At 43.1% G+C, this 26,520-nt stretch overlaps 1 protein-coding gene across 1 annotated transcript in view; it reads right to left on the minus strand.

Annotated features, from left to right (window-relative positions):
• gli3 (GLI family zinc finger 3) overlaps positions 1-26,520 on the minus strand; it is a 49,757-nt gene that overhangs the window by 18,917 nt on the left and 4,320 nt on the right. Inside the window, exons 2-4 of the mRNA XM_080417986.1 lie at positions 24,973-25,228; positions 21,538-21,651; positions 16,790-16,930 (exon numbers count right to left, since the gene is read on the minus strand). Of these exons, the coding sequence (XP_080274112.1) occupies positions 16,790-16,930; positions 21,538-21,651; positions 24,973-25,228 (511 nt within the window). The remainder of the gene's footprint in view (positions 1-16,789; positions 16,931-21,537; positions 21,652-24,972; positions 25,229-26,520) is intronic.

The following is a 26,520-nucleotide window of genomic DNA, read 5'->3' on the forward strand; positions in this document are numbered from 1 at the left end:
CTTAAGAAATAGTGAAAATAGCAGATCTACAATGTAAAGTCTAGGTCCCAGGGAAAGAAAAGAAGAACATTTAATGACGGGAGAGGGGGGGGGGGGTCTTAAATGTCCAAAGAGGACAACATAGTGACTTGCAAGATGTTTGAACTTCAAAACATGCAGAACAGGAGCAAATAAAACATCAGACAGAGAACCCAAGGAGCAGTAAAACGTCTCCATCCCTCATTACATATCCTCCTGTTGAGATAACTCAATACCACCCTGGTACTTATAGGGCTAGAACAGTGGTTCTCAACCTGTGGGTCGGGACCCCCACATGAGGGCAGTAAAGTGACAATTTAGGGACTTTAACCCATTAACACATTGAATGCCAATCGCGTAGATCTACACGAACCGCCGGTTCGCGTAGATCCCCCCCAGGTGCACTTTCGGAATTTTTTGATCCATTTCCGGTTCCGGTTTGAAGACCGGAAACAGAATTATTTGGGATCCGGTTTTGCCGATCACGTCGGCCCTCGTTCTACAGACGAAACTGAAACTCAATTCTCTTCCTGTAGTTTTTTCTCCTCGCATATCACTGTTTAACGTAATCCGCTCTAACTACAACCATGGAGCTCCGTTTGACATGTGGTTTTCACTGGTAGATTCAGTGAGATCTCGCGGATGTAAACAGACAGTGCACGGCTCAATCTTAAGGATTTTAACAAGATCTATGGCGACGTGAAAAAATAAATAAAATAAAAATAACACGTTGGCACTGGTGAGTACATTATGAGATTAACGTCTGGCATGGAATGTGTTAAGACCTGGAGAAGCATCTGTGTCATTTTTAGATTTGAGCTAAAATGCATTATTTGACACTTTGGCTATTAAAAAATAGCAGCTCTGCAAGCTCATAGCACGCGAGCTTGTAGAGTTAACCTACCCCCCCTCCCCCCTCTTCATACCAGTAACCTGTAAGCTGATTGTATGACATTCTGTATAGTAGTGTGTATATCTGTGTGTCTCTTATATGTATAGTAGTGTGTATATCTGTGTGTCTCTTATATGTATAGTAGTGTGTATATCTGTCTGTCTCTTATATGTATAGTAGTGTGTATATCTGTGTGTCTCTTATATGTATAGTAGTGTGTATATCTGTGTGTCTCTTATATGTATAGTAGTGTGTATATCTGTGTGTCTCTTATATGTATAGTAGTGTGTATATCTGTGTGTCTCTTATATGTATAGTAGTGTGTATATCTGTGTGTCTCTTATATGTATAGTAGTGTGTATATCTGTGTGTCTCTTATATGTATAGTAGTGTGTATATCTGTGTGTCTCTTATATGTATAGTAGTGTGTATATCTGTGTGTCTCTTATATGTATAGTAGTGTGTATATCTGTCTGTCTCTTATATGTATAGTAGTGTGTATATCTGTGTGTCTCTTATATGTATAGTAGTGTGTATATCTGTCTGTCTCTTATATGTATAGTAGTGTGTATATCTGTGTGTCTCTTATATGTATAGTAGTGTGTATATCTGTCTGTCTCTTATATGTATAGTAGTGTGTATATGTGTCTGTCTCTTATATGTATAGTAGTGTGTATATCTGTCTGTCTCTTATATGTATAGTAGTGTGTATATCTGTCTGTCTCTTATATATATAGTAGTGTGTATATCTGTCTGTCTCTTATATGTATAGTAGTGTATATATCTGTCTGTCTCTTATATGTATAGTAGTGTGTATATCTGTCTGTCTCTTATATGTATAGTAGTGTGTATATCTGTATGTCTCTTATATGTATAGTAGTGTGTATATCTGTATGTCTCTTATATGTATAGTAGTGTGTATATCTGTATGTCTCTTATATGTATAGTAGTGTGTATATCTGTGTGTCTCTTATATGTATAGTAGTGTGTATATCTGTGTGTCTCTTATATGTATAGTAGTGTGTATATCTGTATGTCTCTTATATGTATAGTAGTGTGTATATCTGTCTGTCTCTTATATGTATAGTAGTGTGTATATCTGTCTGTCTCTTATATGTATAGTAGTGTGTATATCTGTGTGTCTCTTATATGTATAGTAGTGTGTATATCTGTGTGTCTCTTATATGTATAGTAGTGTGTATATCTGTCTGTCTCTTATATGTATAGTAGTGTGTATATCTGTCTGTCTCTTATATGTATAGTAGTGTGTATATCTGTGTGTCTCTTATATGTATAGTAGTGTGTATATCTGTGTGTCTCTTATATGTATAGTAGTGTGTATATCTGTGTGTCTCTTATATGTATAGTAGTGTGTATATCTGTCTGTCTCTTATATGTATAGTAGTGTGTATATCTGTCTGTCTCTTATATGTATAGTAGTGTGTATATCTGTGTGTCTCTTATATGTATAGTAGTGTGTATATCTGTGTGTCTCTTATATGTATAGTAGTGTGTATATCTGTCTGTCTCTTATATGTATAGTAGTGTGTATATCTGTCTGTCTCTTATCTGTCATCATGATTTGTGTGGGGGATGGGGATCTCATCTTAAACAAGCTCAGTGCTTAATGAGTCTTCCAGTTTAGTAGACCTTGTATTGTGAATTTGTACTTCCATGTACTGATGTTCTCATGTCTCACTAAATAAAGTACATCAATCAATCAATCAATCAATCTCTGTGCTCTTCCCATCAGGGGCCTGTCCTCCCTCTGGCCAGGCAGTGACCCCCGTCCATACAGGGTCCTGACCGCTGACCACAGACACCTTATAGCCATTTGTTCCCCTTTCAAAAGGAGAGACACCAGTCTATACCAGCCTGACCTTCCCCTCCAGTCCATGCTGGCCTCCTGGACGATGGATGGCGTTTACAACGTCTGAGCCTTTTTTACATGATATCGTTTTCTAGGGAAGAAAGTCGCAGGAAGTCCAACGACAAATTCCTGGGTTGGCGACTTTGCAACCAGCTGGCCAGTCCTCCCTTAAAGGGATAGTTCACCCCCAAATATGACTTTTTTTCTATGGACTAGTAACCCCATGGAGAGTTGAATTCAGGGATATTCTTTTTTGTTCTTGTCTCATTCCTAAGACAATAATGTGTGTGTGTGTGTGTGTGTGTGTGTGTGTGTGTGTGTACACACACACACACACACACACACACACACACACACACACACACACACACACACACACACACACACACACACACACACACACAGCAAAGGTACTGTATACATATATATCGATGAGTGAGCTGATGGCAACAAAAGGAGAAAGGGCTTAAAGCTTTGATTGATTGATTGAAATTTTTATTAGGCAAAAGAATGTAAAACAACACAGTTACATTTATAATGCTTTTGTCTAAAAGGTCCGGCCAAAAAAGTCCTTGCGGACTTGTTTCCGTTGGGGTCCTTGAGTTAATTTCATAGACATATATAGTAGCAACCAAACAGTTCAAAAATCAACATGAAAATACAGATAATACAGAAAAAATACCACTATGTACAAAAAAAGCATTTAAAAAATATATGTACAAAAAAAGGGGGGGGGGAAGCATGGAAAAATAAAAATTATATACAAAAAAAGCATGAGGAAATACAAAATATGTACAAAAAGAGGAGGGGGGGGGGGTCGTCTGTCTACAGGGAAACTGGTACTAGCTCCTCTTTCGGCCTCCAGAAAGATGGGTTTTTAGGGCTGTTTTGAATGAGCCCAGGGAACTGCATTTTTTGAGGGATGGGGTTAGACTATTCCATTCCTTGGTGGCTGTGCTATAGAAGGAGAATTTGCCCATGTTTGTTTTATGGGAGGGTGGTACCAGATTGTTGTTTACGCTCCCTCTAGTTTCGTGGCTGTGGGTGTCACTAACTTTTTCGAGGTATTTATACAGATATGCGGGTATAGGGGGCATATCGGGCAAATCTGCATTTACAATTTTGAAGACCAGACCCATTTTTAGTTGTTTAACCCTGTCTTCCACCCTGAGCCAGCCTAGGCTGGCAAAGTGAGTGGGAGAGAGGTGGGTCATGGGCCCCAGTCCGAGAAGTAGTCGGATCAGTTTGTTTTGGGAGGTTTGAAGCTTAGTCTGCAGTGACACTGAGGTGTTGGAGTACCAAGAGGAGCTAGCATAGTCAAAAAGGGGCTGTATCAGGGCCCCTGAGAGGGTCCTGAGGGCCTGAGGGTTGACAAAAGAGGAAACTCTGCCCATAAATCTGGTTCTCTGGTTTACTCCTTTGACCACCTTTGTTGCCATGCTTTCACCTGTCAGGTATTTGTCAAGAATACATCCCAAATAGGTAATCTCTTCTTTGCTAGTGATGATTGTGTCATCGACTTTGACCTTGAAGTCATTTACCTTCATTTTACTGAGGGAATGTCTGGTCCCAAATAGGATGGATTCAGTTTTCCCAAGGTGTAGAGACAGTTTGTTATCGGTCAGCCAGGTACGGATTTTTGAGAGTTCAGAGCTGAGAGCTTCCTCAACTTGCAACTTGTCCTCACCCGAGATCAGGAGTGCCGAGTCATCAGCGAACAGGAACAGTTTGCAGTTACAGGCAGCATTCATGTCGTTAATGTATAGAAGGAACAGTAACGGCCCTAGAATGCTGCCTTGAGGAACCCCGCAGCTCACCGGGAGGGATGAGGACATGGTTCCGTTGATGTCAACCACTTGTTCTCTACCCTCCAGGTAAGATCTCATCCAATTTAGTGATGTGCAATCAAAACCAATCGCCCTCAGCTTATCAAGTAGAATTGCGTGGTTTACAGTGTCAAACGCCTTTTGGAGGTCCAGCATGACCATGCCACAGTATTTGCCCGAGTCTACCTCACGTTTGATGTAGTCGGTCAAATATAGTAGGCAAGTGTCAGTGGAGTGGGATGTTCTGAAGCCTGATTGGAATTCAAACAACAGTTTACGCTCGCTGAGGTAGCTGTTGATTTGTTCTTGGATTGATCGCTCTATAACCTTTGAGATGGAACAAAGGATGGAAACAGGCCTATAGTTGCCAGGGTCTAGTTTGCTTCCTTTTTTAAATAGAGGGATTACTCTTGCCAACTTGAATTCTTGTGGGACGTGACACTGACTGATGGATAAGTTTGTAATGTGGGCTACTATGGGAGCAATGGAGACCGCTGCGTCTCTGAGGAATCTGGTGGGGATGTTGTCAAGGCCGGTGGCCTTGTTTGGCTGTAGGGCGAGGAGTTTGTTTTGCACATCCTCAGTCAATACAGGTTTGAAAAAAAAGGAATCTTTTTTAGCCCCTAGTTTCTCATAGTGAGCTTGAATGTGGTCGGGGCCGTACAGACCTGAATGCTGAGGGAGTTTGCTTACCAACTGGGTTGCAACTGTGGTGAAGAAACTGTTAAAACAGTCCGCTACCAATTGCTTGTCGGTAGTGAGTGAGCCACTTGAAATAATGCAAATGTTTGTAGATTTAGTCTGAATTTTCCCGTTGCAGCCTAATTGTTTTAGTGCCTCCCACAGTTTTTGTGGGTGGCTTTTGTTTGCCTCTATGTTCTCATTTAAGAAATTCTTTTTGGCATTTCTGATCAATTTAGTAACTACATTTCGTAGATTTCTGCACTTTTCAAGTAGCTGCTCACTTTTGTTTTTCCTGAGCTCAGAGTAGCTTTTGTTCCTGAGTTTGATGGCATTCAAAATGTCACCCTTCATCCAAGGTTCTGTGCTAGCTTTGACCCTCACCACCTTTGTGGGTGCGATGTTATCAAGTACACACAAAAAAGCTTTTTTGAAACAGGACCAGGACTCCTCCACAGAGGTGCAATTTAGGACATGGGACCAGTCCATCTTTCCAAGAGCTGTTGTTAGAAGATCACTTGAGTAGTGTTTCATAGACCTGCAGCTGATTGTCCTGTGACAATAAGCTCCAGGTCCGTGAATCTTCCGAGTGCAGAAAATGATATTGTGATCACTTAAACTACACTCAATCACTCCACTCTTGGAAATTCTGGATTGGTCCGTTGTCAACACTAGGTCTATGAGCTGACATTAATACATCCACTAAGACCCTCCATTACTTCCCCTTGACAACTTTTAATTTAAAAGTGACAAAAACAAGACTAATTCCAAAGAAAACGATTGAGGAGGCAGTGGTGTGTGTGTGTGTGTGTGTGTGTGTGTGTGTGTGTGGGGGGGGGGGGGGGTAGTACCGGTCCACAGATGTTAGTGAAGTTTCCCCCTTTAAAAGATTGATCTCCTCCTCGACACCTCAGAGAGAGAGAGAGAGAGAGAGAGAGAGAGAGAGAGAGAGAGAGAGAGAGAGAGAGAGAGAGAGAGAGAGAGAGCCCTCCCTACTGGTCTGTCTGTGAGGGAATCCCTGTTGTGACAACGCCATCGGTCTGAGGTGACCGGTGTTCAATACCATACCCCCCCCCCAACCCCCCCCCCCCCGACCCAGAGCGATGGGAGCGTGGAGATGCTGGATCACACCAGTGGCCAGCCACAAAATGAGCACACACACACACACACGCGTGCACACCACACACACCACACACACACACACACACACACACACACACACACGCGCGCGCACACCACACACACCACACACACACACACACACACACACACACACACACACACACACACACACACACACACACACACACACACACACACACACACACACACACACACACACACACGGTACAAATGAAGGAGGAGGTGGTTGACGGATGTGATGCATGAGCCTGGGTTGACAGAGAGTGTGTGTGTGTGTGTGTGTGTGTGTGTGTGTGTGTGTGTGTGTGTGTGTGTGTGTGTGTGTGTGTGTGTGTGTGTGTGTGTGTGTGTGTGTGTGTGTGGGGGGGGGGCAGACAGAGGAGACCTAATCTAATGGCACGATGATGATCTAATGGCAATTCTTCTAGGATCAATAATCTCCATGCTGTTAGAGGAGCGGGGGGCTAAATGGACAAACAGCCAGTGATAGCAGCGCTGTCTGTCGTCCTCGCGGCCCGCCTGGTCCTCCATTCATCTTGGCCTCGCCGGCGGCTTATCGGCCACAACAACAAGTGTACAGAATGAATGAACCCAGAGGGAGTTAGGGGAAGGAGAGAGAGAGGGGGGGGGGGGCAGAGCAGCAAGCAGGGGGGGGGGGGGTTTGTCCCGATTAGAGTTCTCAAATCCTGCCTGAACCCGACCCTACCCGACCGGGCCCAAAATCTTTGCTAATAAGTCGGGCTGGGCCGAGCCTCGGGTTCCGTGAAGAAAAAAAAAGAAAAAAACTGCCCCTAGCGGCCTAACGGTAAAGGTCATTACACACCGGTGATTATGCGAATATACGCAAAATTCGGACTCGGTCCGAATAAATAAAAGACGCTTTTTCGCTCTGCGAAACTGATGTGGAAGTTTGCATTGACTTTATAAGGTTTTAAAAAATAACGTATTATTCGCATGAAAAAATCGCCCCCGGTGTGTCAGGACCTTAAGGCCGACGGACATGTCAGTGTGTGTGTTGGATGCAGCTCAAAGTGAACTTTACTCAGGTATCTAGTTTGTCGCCGTCTGACCTTCCTAGCCCGTGTTATTAAAGAAAAAACGGGCGACAATGACCTAAACTCAATAAAAAATCGGCGTGTGTTGGCCATCATCTCTGGAACGGAAGGTCCAATCTGCTCAGTTCAAAGCGTGTTGGATGCGTGACTTTGAGGACATTAAGCACTTAATGACACCTCCTTTTCGGGTTTTTCGGGCCTAAAATTATGGTAACACAGTTAGGGCCCAATGTGGCGCGCAGACAGGTGAAGATACTGTAGGTTCTGAGCACCCCCACCCCCAAATCGTGACTTAATTGGGACAAACGGGACCAAACATCAAACGTGTCCGCAGCCAAATACATATACTGTAATTTTGGGGGACCTTGACACGAAAAAGTTTGAGCACCATTCCTCTACCGTGAGCCCTATAGACTCAAATCAAGGGATTTACACTCAAATCAAGGGATTTACACTCAGTCATCTGTATCACACATTACCATAACACACAGGAACGCTGTCATTACCTTGCTATTTTCCCACCGTTTCCCCCTCCCTCCCTCGCCCCCCCCCCCCCACTTCAAAATCCATCTCCATGTTCTCACCCCCCCCCCCCCCTCCTCCCTTATCAGGCTCTCTTTGGGACGCCCAGCCTTCATGCATTTAGAATGCGTCGGGAGCGCTCCATGAAAAGAAGAGAGAGAGCCTGTTTACCAGGCAATTCCGCTAAGCTGTGGGAGCCCGCTACACCGTTTAGCTTTATCAAACACCGCCTAATAAATCATATGCTCTTTTGTGATGTCAGAACGCCCCAACGCTTTGTGTAGAGAGAGAGAGAGAGAGAGAGAGAGAGAGAGAGAGAGAGAGAGAGAGAGAGAGCAAGAGGAAAAAGAGAGGCGAGGGAGAGAGAGAGAGAGAGAGAGAGAGAGAGAGAGAGGGAGGAGAAGTAGAAGGGTAAAGATTGAGAGAGAGAGAGAGAGAGAGAGAGAGAGAGAGAGAGGGGGGGGGGGAGGAGAAGGAGGGGGAGGAGGAGGTGGAGGGGAGCTAGAATTGGCATGTGTAATTCAGAGTCTTTTCATCTCGGAGTAGAAGATACTCCAGACAGATAAGGGGCCGTCCTTAATCCTTCTCCTGATCAAGAAAAAAAAAAATCTGCATTTTACCAATTAAAAGGGCTGTGCCAGCAGCCAGGGAGTGTGTGTGTGTGTGTGTGTGTGTGTGTGTGTGTGTGTGTGTGTGTGTGTGTGTGTGTGTGTGTGTGTGTGTGTGTGTGTGTGTGTGTGTGTGTGTGTGTGTGTGTGTGTGTGTGTGTGTGTGTGTAGGGGGTTGGCATTGGGGAGGGGGGGGGGGCTAGCATTTATCTCCCTTCAACACTGGGGAGGCGCACAGCAGTCGCCTTACAGGTTTTATTTTTTTTTATTTTTTTGCCCGCGGAGGAGGAGGAGGAGGAGGAGGAGGAGGAGGAGAATTTAGGGCCACCGAAGCAATCTCCCTCTAGGAACGAGGGAAATCACAACGTGTCTACGCCACCAACACAGATGACCCGCAACGATGGTATATACCCACCACCACCCCCATGCCTAAAACTACTCATATAGTCTTCATCCTATGGGATGGGAGTCACAGCTCAGTCAAAATGTCGCCGATCTAGAAACACTTTTATGTTTCCTCTGGGGAGGAATCTGACAATGCTTTGTCAATGCAAACGCGTGGATTCCAGTGAAAGATGCGCAAGACCATGAATCCACACATTTACATTGACAAAGCATTGGCAGATTCCACCCCAGAGGTAAAATAAAAGTGCGGTGGGGCCGCGCCCCCTTACAAGTAAAAGTCCGGAATAAAACATTTACTTGAGTAAAAGTACAAAGGTATTGGTACCAAAATGTAAGTTTAAAGTACCAAAAGTAAGAGTACTAAAATGTTTGAACGCGTTGTGAGCTTGTAGATCGGGCTATTTTCAAATAGCCTATAGGTATAAAATAGGGCTGTGGTTAAGTGGTTAATGTATGTTTTTATAATGTAATAATTTATATCTGCAAAGTAATTAGTAACTAAAGTTTTCAAATAATTGAGTAAAAGTACAATATTTGCCTCTGAGCTGTAGTGGAGTAGAAGTACAAATGTAGACAATTGGAAATACTCCAGTAAAAAGTAAAAGCACCTCAAAATGTACTTAGTTACTTTACACCACTGGTATAATGAAGGTATATATAAGAGCCATGATGGTTATGGAACTATAGGGAGTGTGTGGCGAGGCTGGTATACCTCCCGCAACACAAACCACACTGAAATACATTACATTACAAACCCCACTGAAATAAAGCCCCTCTCTCTCTCTCTCTCCAAGAGAGACACATGAAAGAGACCCACCAAAGCCTTATCTTTAAGAGTACTCCCTCTGAGGGGAAGAGAGGGGAGGGGAGAGAAAATGAAAGAGAAAATGAGAGAGAGAGAGAGAGAGAGGGGGGGGGGGGGACAACGGATGTGAGACAGAGCGAGGGGCTGAGGAGAGAGAGAAGTACAAAAGATGGAACAGAAGATGTTAAAAAGTGATTTGGTGGGAAGAAGAAAAGAAGAAGAAGAAGAAGAAGAAGAAGAAGAAGGGGGTTGAGAGAGTGTTATATATGAAATAATAAATACGCCAACCTAAAAAAAGAAAAAAATTGACACCCGCCTTTTTTGCTTTTGCTGACTGGGTAGCCTGAGATAAGTGATGCTAAATTGCACAGATCTGATGTTTATCTTATCTCTCCTCTTGCACCGAGAAGTGCTTAAACGTGGATGATAAAAGGAGCGGGTGCGGCGCGTCATGGTTTAGAGCGCATTTGAGAGTGCAAAAAATAGACGCATCAAGAGCACAGTGTCTGTGTGTGTGTGTGTGTGTGTGTGTGTGTGTGTGTGTGGGTGGGTGGGTGTGTGTGTGTGTGTGTGTGTGTGTGTGTGTGTGTGTGTGTGTGTGTGTGTGTGTGTGTGTGTGTGTGTGTGTGTGTGTGTGTGTGTGTGTGTGTGGGGCGGGGGCTACAATTGAACAAGGTGCGTAGCAATGAGGGTGGTTTTACATTTTAGAAATTAGGCCAAGCAGCCAAACAAAAGGATTCTTATACAATTGGTGTATTGGTTGTATTTTGTCTCCCTGCTTCTTCTATTGAGACATTTTAGATGGTGTCTCACCTTATATAGACACGGGATCTGACATGAATCTTGACCTGATCAAAAGGTCAAGGCAAGGTAAGAGGAAAGTTACATAGTTTAGCTTTAAGCTTATACCTTTGTTGGGATCAAAGACCATAACGGACACTGGTGGATATGATCAGTGGTGGAAACTGACTACCGTAAATTTCGGACTATAAGACGCGACTTTTTTCCCATTTTTCGACTCTGCGGCTTATATAACGGTGCGGCTTATCTATGGATTTTTACAGCTAACGGCCACTAGGGGACCTCCTAAATCTATGGATTTTACACCTGCGGCTTATAGTCCAGTGCGGCTTATATATGTACAAATCATTCAATTTAGCTGCTGCGGCTTATATTCAGGTGCGGCTTATAGTGCGAAAATTACGGTAAGTACATTAACTCAAGTACTTTACTTAAGTCAATTTTTTTTTGTTTTTTTTCAAAAATGTTATCCCACTATTTTGTAACCCCATATTTTACACCCAGTGCCAATTGTCTATGTAATCCTGGGCACTACCTTCCTTCTGCTAACCTAGGGAGGCCAGGGCCGAGCTCATGCCTCCTTCAATACATGAGAGCCAACTGACCTTCTTGTCACCTGACAGGGGAGAGTTTCCCTGGTTGGACGTAGCGCGTGGAAGGAACACGTTATTCCAACCAGTTCCCTTCCCCTCCATCAGGCGCCCCGGCTGGGCGGGGGGAGGCAGTATAGGGGGAGGCAGTATAGTGACCAGGATTACTGCATGTTTTTGTGAGGGTACCTACCTTCGGGAACACGGGGTGAACATGCAAACTCCACACAGAGTAGGCCCTTTCGCCAACCCCACCTAGGGTATGGGCACTGATGACGCGGAGGAGAGGACACGCCCCCAGCGCCCACAGCGTCCCCTGCGGGAATCGAACCCAGGACCTTCTAGCTGTGAGGCGTCAGCGCTACCGACTGTGCCACCGTGCCCACGGTTGGTTGAGTAGTTCAACCAACCGTGCTTGGCCTTAAGTCCAATTTTGAGGTATTTTTTTCTTTACTGGAGTATTTAAAAATTTCAATACTTTTACTTTTACTCCACTACGTCTCAGAGGCAAATAATGTATTTTTACTCCACTACAATGATTAGAAAACTTTAGTTACTAGTTACTTTGCAGATACAAATTATAATATTATGAAACATACATTAACCACTTCAGCCCTATTTTATACCTAGGCTAATTGAAAATAGCCGATCTACAAGCTCACAACGCGTCGCATTGCGACGCGTTGTGAGCTTGTAGATCTGCTATTTACAAACACTTCAGTACTTTTACTTTTGATGCTTTAAGAGTATCAAATACTTGATGCCCATACTTTTGTACTTTTACTCAAGTGACATTTTTAAACCCAGGCCTTTTACTTGTAACAGAGTATTTTTGTATTGTGGTATCGCTATACTTTTACTTAAAGTAAAAATATGTGGGTAAATCTTCCACCACTGGAGGTAGTCAAAGCTTTTGCCACGGAACACCAAGGAGAGAATGACATTCTCCTCTCATCATTTATGTTTCAGACAAATCCATTTCAGAGGACAAGTTGAAATTGGGGGCGGGGGGGGGGGCATGTTCCATTGTTTGGCTATATGGAAATACCCCCCCCCCCCCCCCCATCACAGTGTGTGAGGAGAGAGACACTGTGGTCCAAATACAGTACTTATCCTATTACTGAGGGGGGTGTGGTGGGTGTTTGGTGGGGGGTGGGGGGGGGGGGTATGGGGGAGATAAGAGCATTTTCTCCTCTCCCGCTCTGCTGAATTAGAGGGGAGGGGATTCTGTAGGCGCGCTGTAGAGTGTTTTATTGGCATCGCCGGGCGTATCTGCATGTGCATAGAGAATGAGAAATAAAACGCGCTATCAGGAAGTCAAATGACGAGGAGGAGGAGGAGGAGGAGGAGGAGGAGGAGGGAGAGGAAGGAGAAAAAACAGAGAACCCACACATAATGGTTCACCAGATGGAATAATGTAGCAGGGAGTTATAAAACAATGGAGAAAACTAATAAGGATTGTGTTGGTATCTGTGTACAGTACATATACAGTAGGATAGTATAGGAGAGGCTGACAAAATGTGCCTTTTGCTCAGCAGGTGAAACGTGGGCGTGGGTGGGTGGGTGCGCGAGCTAGCTTTAGCGAACCGGTAACACTTTACTTAAAGGTCGGGTCTGTAATGTATAATCACATTTATAATTCATTATAATGTACTCATAAAGCATTATAAGACTCGTTATGAATGTTTATATTCATGTATGACAACTTATAACAACATTTATACCGTATTATAAGTGTGATATAATGCATTATAAGCTCAGTGGAACAGGACATTATAACTACCTTAAAGGAGTAGTTCAACCAAAAAATAACTTATTTTCCATCATTGCACACACATTGAATTCATGGAGATTTTTTAGTTTTTGTCGCATTCCTGAGACAATAATTTGATGACAGGCGTAAAAATGCTAATGTATCCGGTAGGAGACTCAAAGAGTCTCCATAGAGACTCCGTCAGTCATCACATTATTGTCTCAGGAATGTGACAAAAACAAAAAAATCTCCATGAATTCAAACTTCATGGGGTGTGTAATTGATAGAGAATAAGATTTTTTTGGGTGAACTACTCCTTTAACATTAGCTATAAAGTACCTCTGTTATAAGTTGTTATGCATAATTATTAACATTTATAACAAGTGTTCAAATGCCTTATAAGTGCATTATAAACACATTATGTGGTTATAAGGCATTAGAGACCCAACCTTAACACACTAAGGCCTGAGGTTCCGATTCTACAAATGTCTTCTAAATCCTAACAGTTTTTTTTGAAAAAAACGTATGTTTCTATATCAGTGGTTCTCAAACTTGTTCATGTCAAGGACCCCCAAAATGACATGTATTTGGCCACGGACCCCCATCTCAAAATATGTTGTTCCAGGGACCCCCCAGAAGCAACGATTTGAGTTACAAATGCTCGCTTTAAAATAATATATATTCAAAGATTTGCACACATTTTCACGATTTCTAAAAAAATAGCAGATCTACAAGCTCGTAGCGCGGCACTCGGTGCCGCACTACGAGCTTGTAGATCTGCTATTTTTGAATAGACCACAGTGTAAAATAATGTTTTTTTTTTAGCTCAAATCAAGAAGTGACACAGATGCGTTCGAGGTCTTAATGGGTTAAATAGAAAGTCTTACCAAAGAACTTGGTTCGACCCCCTCCAGCCCTCCCCCTACCGTGCCTGCTCACACCCCCCCCCCCCCCAAGCCCCCCCCCTAGAAACAGGGGGGGCAAGAAGTTGTCAAGATCCTGAACCTTTTGAGCGGAGCCCTTCAAACGCAGGAGGCAGCCCCATTCCAGCACTGAGGATATCAATTATAGAAGAGGTTAGCACAGATAGAGGTTACCACCAAGCTGAGGATTGCAATGTCAGACTGCAAACAGACAGCTGAGAGCCCGAGGATCTATCTATCAGATGTGTGGCGGCGATGATGTGTGTGTGTGCTGTGCTGTGTGTGTGTGTGTGTGTGTGTGTGTGTGTGTGTGTGTGTGTGTGTGTGTGTGTGTGTGTGTGTGTGTGTGTGTGTGTGCGTGTGTCCGTGTCCGTGTCCGTGTGTGTGTGTGTGTCCATGTTTGTGTGTGTGTGTCTGTGTGTCTGTGTGTGTGTGTGTGCGCACGTGCGCCTGTGTGTGTGTGTCTGCATGTGTCTGTGTGTGTGTGTGTGTGTCTGTGCGTGTGGGTGCGCGCACGCGCGTGTGTGTGTCTGTGTGTGTGTGTTTGCGCGCGTGCGCCTGTGTGTGTGTGTGCATGTGTCTGTGTGTGTGTGTGTGTGTCTGTGCGTGTGGGTGCGCGCACGTGTGTGTGTGTGTGTGTGTGTGTGTGTGTGTGTGTGTGTGTGTGTGTGTGTGTGTGTGTGTGTGTGTGTGTGTGTGTGTGTGTGTGTGTGTGTGTGTGTGTGTGTGTGTGTGTGTGTGCATGCGTGTGCGTGTGTGTCTTGACTCAGTGTCTCTTGTTAACAGCAGCACAGTAATGTGTGATATTTCCTCCACTCTGTCCACATCCACACACAGAGAGAAGAGGCCAGTTTGCCCTCTTCTGTGTTAGCTGCCTAGTGAAACATTTCACCGGGGGGCCACTGGGGAGGCCACTATGGGGAGGCCCGTGGCCCCCATACACACAGAGCTAATAGCATCCCCCACAAGGACCCCTGGGGGTCCCCGGACCCCACTTTGAGAACCAATGCTCTACGGGGACCTACCACGGGGTCACAGACAAAGCTCTCAACATGTTGCATTGCAATGCATTGTGAGCTTGTTTGGTGTTAACACATTGATTGCCAAGATCGCATCGATGCGTTCTTTCAAATCCATCGCTTGAGTGCCAGCAATTCAAAAGAACGCATTGATGCATTCTTTTGAATTTTCATTGTTTAATCTGTGATCGCACGGTCCTGTTTATTTCTCATCAGCACTTTCGTTTTCCACTTACGTCACACTCACCCGGAGCCGGATGTAAAAAAAAAAAGTCATTTCCGGGTCACATTGTTTTTCTCCGGTCATTTTCGGCCAGAATAGGGAAAAACTCAGTTTTTCACACGGTATAAAAAACGAACGGACAGCTCAACTTCTATTTTCTTTGGTCCGGGTGACTAAGAGTCATCGTCGTAGTGTATCACATCGTTTTCAGGCCGATCAGCGGATCAGGGATTGTCGAAAACATAACATCCTGTGAATGACCGGATATGACGTGGGCCTGTTTGGGAGGGGGCGAGCGAGGTGATCAATGTGTGGATTTGCTGCTCTCTACTGGTGTAACAGTCGTAGGTGCTTAACAACATAATCAGAGAATTTATTTGAATGAAAAATTAAAAAATTAAAAAATTAAAAAACACGCAAATTGCTGGCACAGGGGTGAGTACATTATGAATAAACTCTGGCAGTCAATGTGTTAAGTATAAAATGGGGCTTAAGTTGTTAAAGGATGACCAATGGCATTAACTTATGAAAAAAAACAAACATAAGATGAAATATGGAGATACATAAAGTTTTTGCCCGACAGCAACGATTATGTAAAGAGATGACAGTAATAATACTGATATGACTATGAGAATCACTGAGGCCATGTGTTTTGTGATAACTTCATTGCTGTAGTCAAAGCCCAGCACATCATCAAGCACAAGCACCACCCACGTCACAAACTGTTCAATTCTTAACTGTTTCTATGATGTCCTGCACAGTAGTGTGTATCTGTCTGTCATTTAATGTCACTATGAATTGAGTACATAAGAACCCCATTTGAAACAAGCCATTAGGCTTTCATGGGCTTTTTAAACCTATTTAGTTGACCTTGTATTTAAACTGTACTTCCATGTGTTTTTTTTCTGCAAATTTCTAAATAAAGTATTCAATCAATCGATCAGTCTACCTTATATGGATCACGCGGTCGACACACGCTGACATTTTGCACCTTAACTTTTGTCTTTTTATTGTGTATTTTTTCTAGCACCTTAAAGATGGGGTGCCATGATATTTTTCAACCCTAAAACCTGATCATAAGGTCTTATTATTATGTAAGGATTTTTTTCAACAAAAAAATAGTGTACAGAAATTGTTAAAATTATGTTTTTATGTGGACACGCCTCCAGTTCATTAAGTATACCTGGTTCTCACCTTAGCACCTCCTCCACCACCTTAGCACCACCCACCTGTCCTAGTCCCTCCTCCTCCTCATGCCCACACCTGTTGTGTTATGATAATGAGGGGGAGGGTATGGCTTTGTGATGTCACTAAAGCGCTGTTTCTCTATTGGCACGTTTGACCCTCAAGGTTTCAGCCTCCAGGAAGAAACTCCAAATAGTCAGAGAAGACATAAAACACCATAAAAACACGACCAGGGGGCTTAATGAAGTTCTATCAACCTCATAGACACATGAAAAACAGAAAAAGTGCAAGAACATGGCACCAGCTCTTTAACTAGCGTCCATGCGTATATATCATACACAGAATACATTGCTGCTGTGCTCACACACCTTTATATCTTATCTCAGGTACTATGTGTAAATATGTAGATAACTTGTTTGATCTCCTTTTGGTTGGGAACCCTTGATGTAATGTAAACAGTAAACACTCACGTGGACGAGCTGCTCCTGGGTATCGAACTCCCGGCAGCAGTTCTCCCAGTGGCAGTTGGTCTCGTACACCAACTCCGGCTCCTGCTTGCCGTCGTCTTTGTCGCCCTCCTCCTTCACCAGCGTCATCCCGTCTGGATGGTCCTGTAAGTAGGCAGAGGTGTAAAGTAATTGAGTACATTTACTCAAGTACTTTACTTATATGTACAATTTTGAGTTTATTCTTTTTATTACTTTACTGGAGTATTTCCAGTTTTCAGTACTTCTACTTCTACTCCACTACATCTCAGAGGCAAATATTGTACTTTTTACTATTGTAACTTTGGTTACTAGTTACTTGATATATTTTGATTATTATTACAAAACATACATTAACCACTTCAGCCCTATATACCTTTCGGCCATTTGAAAATAGCAGATCTACAAGCTCACAATGCGTCGCGATGCGATACATTGTGAGCTTGTAGATCTGCTATTTTCAAAAAAATTAAAAGATTGAAAACTTGTGAAATGGGACATTATTCTGCATAATGATTACTTTCTACTTTTGGTACTTTAAGAACATTTTTGATACCAATACTTTTGTACTACTTACTGTGTGTAAGTACATTTCAAATTCCGGACTTTTACTTGTGAAAATGTGAGTATTTTTACCTCCGCTGACAGTAGGACAACCAGAGAAACTCTGTGTTGCAGCAACCAGCACACTTACGCTTATTCTTTTTGTATATCGTTGCTGTCGGAGCATATTTTTTTACTTTTTGTGTTTTTTCGTACCTTGATCATACTACAGCGTCACACAAAAGTATCAAAAGTATCAGATCCACAAGCTCGAAACGAGCTTGTGGATCTGATACTTTTGATACTTATGAATTTGAATCCTGAAAACGAACAGTTTTGGACATGTGAGGAGGTTTCCACCCCGACAGAGACGATGAGACTGATACTGAACTAAAGAGGAGGTATAAATACAGTAAAAAACATACATAATGCGGTCTAGGGATGCAAATGATCGATTAATTAATTAATTAAATTAAATCATAATTGCCTTGCTGTATATAACATTAACGAGCATCAGCTGGACACAGACACACACAAAACAAACAGTTTTGAACATGTGAGGTTTCCACTCCGACAGAGACGATGAGACTGATACTGAACTAAAGAGGAGGTATAAATACAGTAAAAATCATACATAATGCGGTCTAGGGATGCAAATTATCGATTCATTCATTAATTGATAGTTGATAACCTTGTCGATCGATTTATCGATTAATTGTTAAGTGGCGTTTTTTAGGAAAAGGGACAATTCTTCCCTGAAACAGAAGGTCAGTGCAGAAACATAATTGCCTTGATGTATGTAACATTAACGAGTATCAGCTGGACACAGACACACACACACCTCTCCTCTGCAGTGCTCTATCGTCTCATTTCTCTCCAAAAGCCCTTGAATATGATGAAGGATTACTGTGATTATGGTAAGCTCACACACACACACCATACTTTCACTAGCCTTTTTTTCAAAAGTTATTTACACAGTTATAACAAATCCATTGCCAGGTATTAATTAATTAATTCATCCGCCACTGCCAGCGGTGTCTCTCTTCTTTACACCTGAAATAGTAGTAGTTAAAAGTCTGTAGTTATATAGCTTGTTTTCACCAAAAATGCAATCTGGGAAAAGAAATCCGAGATACATTTATTTAACACGATAACATTGTAGCGGACGGACGGACGGACGGGGTGAAAATGTTTTAGATGACGTCATTTCCGGGCGTATCCTTGAAGTCAAGGCATCGTTCATAGGTTGGCGAAGAGCCTCAAGCTAGATGACGTTAGCCTGAAGCTGTGTGGAGCTTCAGGCTGACATTGGCTGCAGTGTCCGCGATTACCAGGGGGAGGGGATTCAAATTTCCCTAAACCAATCACAAGAGATCCACGGATCCGCCTACATCTGACGTCATCGCACAGCTTGTTTTAGCAGACATTCGCTGATTGGCTTGTCGTTAGACCACGCCCACCTCCGACTCTGATTGGACAGGTTTGTCTTGGACCGTGAGAAGCCAATAGGCTCACATTATGACACCAGACCAAGAGGAGCAGTCCACTCAGAGAGTGGGCGGGGTCTATGGTCTGGAACCGGGCTAAGATGACGTAATATTACGTCATTGGCGGTCAAGCGTTGGATTTGAGATGCCGAGAGGACAGGAGGACCCCCTGTTGAAGACCCACGGAGTAGGAGATGAAGTACGATAGCTGTTGGAACGGATTTAGCGAACAAGCAAAGGTCAGGAGAAGGAGGGTGCACACGGAGTGAGGAAAAAAAACTTAGCTTCTCCTTTTCCAAGTAAACAAATCCACCTTAACACATTCCACGCCAGAGTTTAATCTCATAATGTACTCACCAGTGCCAGCGTTTTATTGTTGTTTTATTCACGTCGCCACAGACCTCGTTAAATCCCTTTAGATCTAACAGCATAAAACTGTTTGTAAACACAGCAGCGATCCGACTGCGTCGCCCAGTGAAATCCCCTTCAAAAACCCAGTCGCCATCTTGTAGTTACAAAGGTTTATGTTAAACAGCGATCAGCGACGAGAAAAACTACAAACGAGAAGATGGCGTTTTAGTGTCCGCTTTAGAATGGAGGCCGATGGGATCGGCAAAACCGGATCCCGGATAATTCCGTTTCCGGTGGTGCTACAATGAAATGTGCCGTATCGAAAGTGAAAAAAAGTGCAATGTGAACTTAAAAAAAAACAACAAAAAAAAAACACCACTTCGCGTAGGTCTACGCGATTGGCAGTCAATGTGTTAATACCCCGCGGTGAAATATGTGTCACCACCATGCTGCTTAAGATACTCAGAGCGTTAGCGTACAGCCAGAACGCCCCACAACAACAACAACAACACTCTCGTTTGGTTACACGACGTCTCACAGTCACTCTCTCTCACACACACACACACACACACACACACACACACACACACACACACACACACACACACACACACACACACACACACACACACACACACACACACACACACACACACACACACACACACACACACACACACACACACACACACAGCAGCACTTGTGTGAATCCAGCCTTGTTCCCTCGCCACGGCGCGCGGGTGAGAGAGAAAGTAGTAGTAGTAGTAGTAGTAGTAGTAGTAGTAGTAGTAGTAGTAGTAGTAGTAGTAGTAGTAGTAGTAGTAGTAGTAGTAGTAGTAGTAGTAGTAGTAGTAGTAGTAGTAGTAGTAGTGGTAGTGGTAGTAGTAGTAGTAGTGGTAGTGGTAGTAGTAGTAGTAGTAGTCTGGGGGGAACAGCGGAAATATGGTGAGTGCTGCTGAAAGCCCTGCTCTGTGTTTGGGGGGGAGGGGGGGGGGGGTTGATATACGACAGGGTCCTGCATGGGCCAGTATTTCAGGAATCTACACCCCCCCCCCCCCCCTCCTCTCTTCCTGCTGTAGGTTGCTCCATTAGTCTAGACATATTTCACTGTCACCGTTACATGGCTGAGTGGAGTACGTAGGACCAGAGGAGAGCTTTGGGCTCCTTCTGTCTGTAGTCTAACTGCTACACTACACAGGCTGTGTCTGCTGGGGGGGGGGGGGGGGGGGGGCATGTTGTCTGGCTTATTTGGTTCTTTTTGCAACGATGAACATTGTTTATTTGTGTTTGTCAGCCCACTAGTGTCAGGGCTATCTCATTCCCCCCCAGATTCGGCACAAATATGGGGATGAATTCATCCTACTGTTATGCCACCAAAATGTGGAACGTCCTACTGTACCGACAGCCATCAGAAAGTACGACTCCCATCCTACCAGAGTTGATCTTGACAGCACATTTTGATTTAGTTTTAGTCATAGTCTTTTGAATCAAATTCCATTTAGTTTTAGTCATATTTTAGTCATCTGAAATGTTAACTTTTTGTCTAGTTTTAATATCATACGATTTTAGTCGACTAAATCTGCAGTTGATTTAGTCAAGTGTTTTGGCGTCCCAATGGCTGATTTTACACTGGTTTGCATGCTGAAAATAGCAGATCTAAAATAGCAGATCTACAAGCTCACAACGCGTCGCGCTGCGACGCGTTGTGAGCTTGTAGATCTGCTATTTTCAGAGCGCAACACCCGAGCGCAACCAAACACAAAATGACTTGTCTTTTAGTTCTACTGGATCTCTTCTCCACTAGATCCCTCACTAACATTTTAGTCTAGATTTTATTTGTTGACGACATTGTGAACACATTTAGTCTCAGTTTTAGTCACATCATAGCTTAGTTTTTATTTAGTTTTCGTCAGTGAAAAAAGACAGTCTACCAACATTTTTCGTCATAGTTTTAGTCGACCAAATCAACACTGCATCCTACCCTCATCCTACCCATCCTACCCTCCTTCAAAACCGCCATAAAAGAGCACCGGGTCTGCAATCTACAACTGGACTTAGACACGTCTTCTAGCTTTGACAAAATACATTACAGCCCTCTCTGTCTTTCTGTAAACATACTTTTACTGCTCCTGGTATGGATGATTTCTTGTGTAGTAGTGTATGTCTGTATACGTCTTGATGAATTGAATACACAGGTCCACAATGGAAACAAAGCCCTCAGGGCTTTTTGTGTTATCCTTTTAGCATTATTGTATAACTGTACCTCTGTACTTTTGGCAAACTGTTAATAAAAGTATTCAATCAATCAATCAGTCAGAAGCCTAGTGGTTGGTGTCAGCCGTGCAGCCCCACCTGTAAGCTCAGGCATCCTGGACTTGGCAGATCGTCCTCAGGTTTCAGTTTGGAGCGTTTGTGGTGCATGGGGTCTCCTGTGCTGCTCACTGCTGACTCACTGGTGGGCTTGGCCTGGAAGGAAGACAAAACAGATGTCAAAAGGCTGGTCTGAAGGCCGCGTACCAGGCCTGAACATCTAGCTTTCCACAATACCAACAACGTGATGTCATGTGACGCGCTGGGAGTATTTTTCGGAGTGAATACACGTGTGCCTTGAGATTTTGACCTTTGCCCTTTGGTGTACCACTACCTTGGGCATAAAACGTTTTGACAACCACTGATCTAACAGACCATAGAATAGTAATGATCATTTATACTTCCCGTGCTATGTTTGTGAAAATAATATGCATGTTCATGTTCACTTCATATTTATTCTTCTAGTTTTATTCATCACAATTGCCAATGTTTTGTCTGTATGTGAGCAGCAGTGGTGGAAAGTAACTAAGTACATGTACTCAAGTACTGTACTTAAGTACAATTTTGAGATATTTGTACTTTACTTGAGTATTTCCAATTTCCAATACTTTTACTTCTACTCCACTACATCTCAGAGACAAATATTGTACTTTTACTCCACTACAATTATTTGAAAACTTTAGTTACTAGTTTCTTTGTAGATTATGATTATTATTACAAAACATACTGTAAACACTTCAGCCCTATATGTATTTCAGCCATTTGAAAATAGCCGATCTACAAGCTCGCATTGTGAGCTTGTAGATCTGCTTTTTTCAAAAGATTTGTATACATTTGAAAACTAGTGAAATGGGACATTCTGCAAAATGAGTACTTTTACTTTTCGTACTGAAGTACATTTTGATGCCTGCACTTTTGTACTTTTACTCGAGTACATTTTTAATTCCAGACTTTTACTTGTAACAGAGTATTTTTACATTGCAGTATTGATACTTTTACTTAAGTAAAACAATGCAGTACTTTTTCCACCACTGGTGAGCAGTATTATAAATGTTCTCTTTTATTTATCAACTCTATCAATGGATCAATCAATCAATCAATCAATCAATCAATCAATCAATCAGACAGACAGACAGCTTAAGTGTGGCTGAACCCTGACATCGTATCCAGTGTCCTCGGTTCCACTCACTAACTGTCCTAATAAGAAAAAAACAAAAAAACAAATGAAGTTCAATATATCACGTTAGCCGCTCCCCCCAATCATGGCAATTAAAACAAACTCAATGAACCAATTCAATGAAGCATTCACTGAATGGACTCTTGGATGACCCAGCCGTGGATGACCCAGCCATGGCCGCGGCTTAAACTCCACGGGGGGAATTCCTGTTACCGTGCCAAAGCTCACCAGAAAAACAAAACACGACGAGGAGATTCCAAGTCCTTTTCTTCCCCTTTTCCCTGATCTGTCCAGGAAAATAAGTTTACAACCAGTGGTGGAAAAAGTATACTCACATTCTTTACTTAAGTAAAAGTATCAATACTGCAATGTAGAGATACGCTGTTAAAAAGTCCGGAATTCTAAATTTACACGAGTAAAAAGTACAAAGGTATTGGCATCAAAATGTACTTAAAGTACCAAAAGTAGAAAGTACTCATTATGCAGAAGTTTTCAAATGTATACAAATCTTTTGAAAATAGCCGATCTACAAGCTCACAATGTGTTGCATCGCATTGTAGAGCTTGTAGATCTTCTATGTTCAAATGGCCAAAATGTATATACGGCTGAAGTGGTTAATGTATGTTTTTTTTAAATAATAATCAAACTCTACAAAGAAACTAGTAACTAAAGTTTTCAAATAATTGTAGTGGAGTAAAAGTATAATATTTGCCTCTGAGATGTAGTGGAGTAGAAGTAAAAGTACTGGAAATTCGAAAAGTACAGTACTTGAGTAAATGTACTTTGTACTGTGCCCATGCTGCCTACATTTTAACAGAAGGATTACACAGAGCCATATAGGATCCTATTTTTGTCTTTGTAACACACGTAACATTAATGCGTCGGACAGAATTCTGTTTCAAAATGAACTTTCCCAACCTTTAAAAAGAGTGACCCCTTATCCTTTATGAGATGATTGACAGCAGGGGATTAACATAATTGGTGGTTTTCTTTTTTGGAGGAGGGTAATTTAAAGTCCTTGGCTGACCAGATGACTTTGGTGTCACTGAATGATAAATCTCAGCCCCCCCCGACCAAAATGCGGTTCCACTCATCTTATGTTAGTATGTAGTGCTTTTGGAACAGAACTATTCCATTTATTTATTTTATGTACCGCACCATTTCTACTGACAACAGGATTCTGATGCATTCCAAGCTTGTTTCTATCTATTCAGAGGCAGTTATACTGTAAGGGCAGTGGTGTAAAGTAACTAGGTACATTTACTCAAGTACTGTACTTAAGTACAATTTTGAGGTATTTTTACTTTACTGGAGTATTTCCAATTGTCTATACTTTTACTTCTACTCCACTACATCTTAGAGGCAAATATTGCACTTTTACTCCTCTATATATCCTCAATTATTTGAAAACTTTAGTTACTAGTTACTTTGCAGATATAAATTATTATATCATAAAACATATATTAACCACTTAAGCCCTATGTTATTCATAGGCTATTTGAAAATAGCCGATCTACAAGCTCACAACGTGTCGCATCGCAACGCATTGTGAGCTTGTAGATCTGCTATTTTCAAACATTTTTGTACTTTTACTTTTGGTGCTCTAAGTATTATTTTGATGCCAATACTTTTGTACTTTTACTCAAGTAACATTTTGAACACAGGCCTTTTACTTGTACCAGAGTATTTCTACATTGTGGTATTTTTACTACAGTAATATATCCGAGTAGTTCTTCCACCACTGTGTAAGGGCAACACTGGTGCACAATCTGAACAAGGGGCCTCGTTTGCGAAAAATGCCACAAAAAGGCCCGGCAGCAGCAGTGAGACGGTGGTGGGTAATAAACAGTGAATATTTACTCTAAATGTAAGCCCCCACATACAGTACAGTGAAGGCGAGGAGGGGATCCATCCATCCATGTCAATAGTCCTTCTCCACATCCACGCTATACTCTCTCTAGTGATTAATGGCGTCAGCGGTGGGATTCTATGCTAACAAGCCCCTTGTTGTTCGCCCGCAGACGCGTTCCGGGGGCCGCACCGGCGCTCCGGAAAAAAAAACACAAAAGACACAACACAAGTAAGGAGGGAAAAACTCCCGGGAGATTAGCGAGCGCAGAGGGGGGGCCTGCCTAGTACCGCCGTTAGCGTTACCGCCCGTTGCTGCTGCCGCTGCCGCTCGCGTTTCCGTCGGGGGGGGGGGAGAGACGGCAGCTTTTTGGCACGCGACACCCCCGCTATCTATTACCAACGCCATGATGAATCGCGAGGACCAACTGTCTGCCTTCTCTCTCTCTCACCTGCGAGGAGTCGTTGTTGTTGGAGGAGACGACCGCCGAGCGCTCGCGCTCGCGCTCGCCGCCGCCAATGATGCCGGAGGGAGTGATGAGGCCGGGCATGGGCCTCTGGGTGGCGAAGGCCGGCGTGGGGTGGATGAGAGGCGGGCTGTGGCCGAAGGCCGAGCCCACCAGGCCGCCGGGCTGCCGGCCGGCGATCAGCTGCTGGTGCATCTGCAGCGCCACCGGGGTGGGAGGGTAGGCGAAGCTTAGCGCTGGGCTGGAGGGGGGGAGGGGGGAGGGGGGGGAGAGAGAGAGAGAGAGAGAGAGAGAGATGAGCTGACCAAAGGTACTGGGAGGACAACATATAAATCACAGCACATCACACATACAGCTATATACCGTTCTGTACGCCCAACGTGTTTTAAACATCTATTGCAGCGGTACTGAGGTAAACAGGGGGGAGAAGAGAACAGCGTTGAGGCAAACAGGAAAAAAAAAATCTTTTGAAAACGGAAGATCTACAAGCTCACAATGCGTCGCGATGGATTGTGAGCTTGTAGATCTGCTACTTTCAAATGGCCGAAATGTATATAGGCCTGAAGTGGTTAATGTATGTTTTGTAATAATAATCAGAATCTACATAGTAACTAGTAACTAAAGTTTTCAAATAACTGTAGTGGATTAATAGAACAATATTTGCCTTTGAGATGTAGTGGAGTAGAAGTAAAAGTACAGAAAATTGGAGATATTCCAGTTAAGGCAAAATACCTCAACATTGTACTTAAGTACAGTACTTTGAGTAAATGTACTTTACACCCCTGCAAACAGGGGGGGGAGAACAGAACGGCACTGAGGCAAACAAGGGGGCGAGAGAAGAGAGGAGAAGGGAGAAAGAGTAACGCTGAATAAATGGATTGTTCTGGAACGCTGCTCATCCCTGAGGACAATCTGACAGGACATGGTTGTGGTTTAATACAGGAAAAGGCCTGGCAGTGATTGTTCAGCTTGTTAAACACACTGTGGATTATCATGAGGACTGTGTAAGGTACTGTGTCATCTCTCCACTGGGCTAAATGATATGATAAACACAGTGTGGATTATCATGTGGACTGTGTAAGGTACTGTGTCATCCCTCCACTGGGCAAAATGATGGCCATGATAACGGAGAAAAAAACACTCCAAAGTGTATCATAGCATTAACCCATTCAAACCGGGAACGCATACCGTGTAACCACTTGAACCATTATTTTATACTTTGGGCTATTCAAAAATAGCAGATCTACAAGCTCATAGCGCGGCACCGAGTGAGCTTGTAGATCTGCAAAAAAATATATTAAATTGTGGAAAATGTGTGCAAATCTTTATATATATGTATATATATATATGTTTTAAAGCAAACAACATATTTTCAGATGGGGGTCCGCGGCCAAATACATGTCATTTTGGGGGGTCCTTGAAATGGAAAAGTTTGAAAACACATGTGTTTCAGAAAACTGTTGGGATTTAGAAGACATTTATAGAATCCCCCCAGAAGCAAAGATTTGAGTTACAAATGTTTGCTTTAAAAAA

This window comes from Gymnoscopelus braueri, assembly GCF_963280865.1.
Source record: "Gymnoscopelus braueri genome assembly, chromosome: 21".
Taxonomy (NCBI): Eukaryota; Metazoa; Chordata; class Actinopteri; order Myctophiformes; family Myctophidae; genus Gymnoscopelus; species Gymnoscopelus braueri.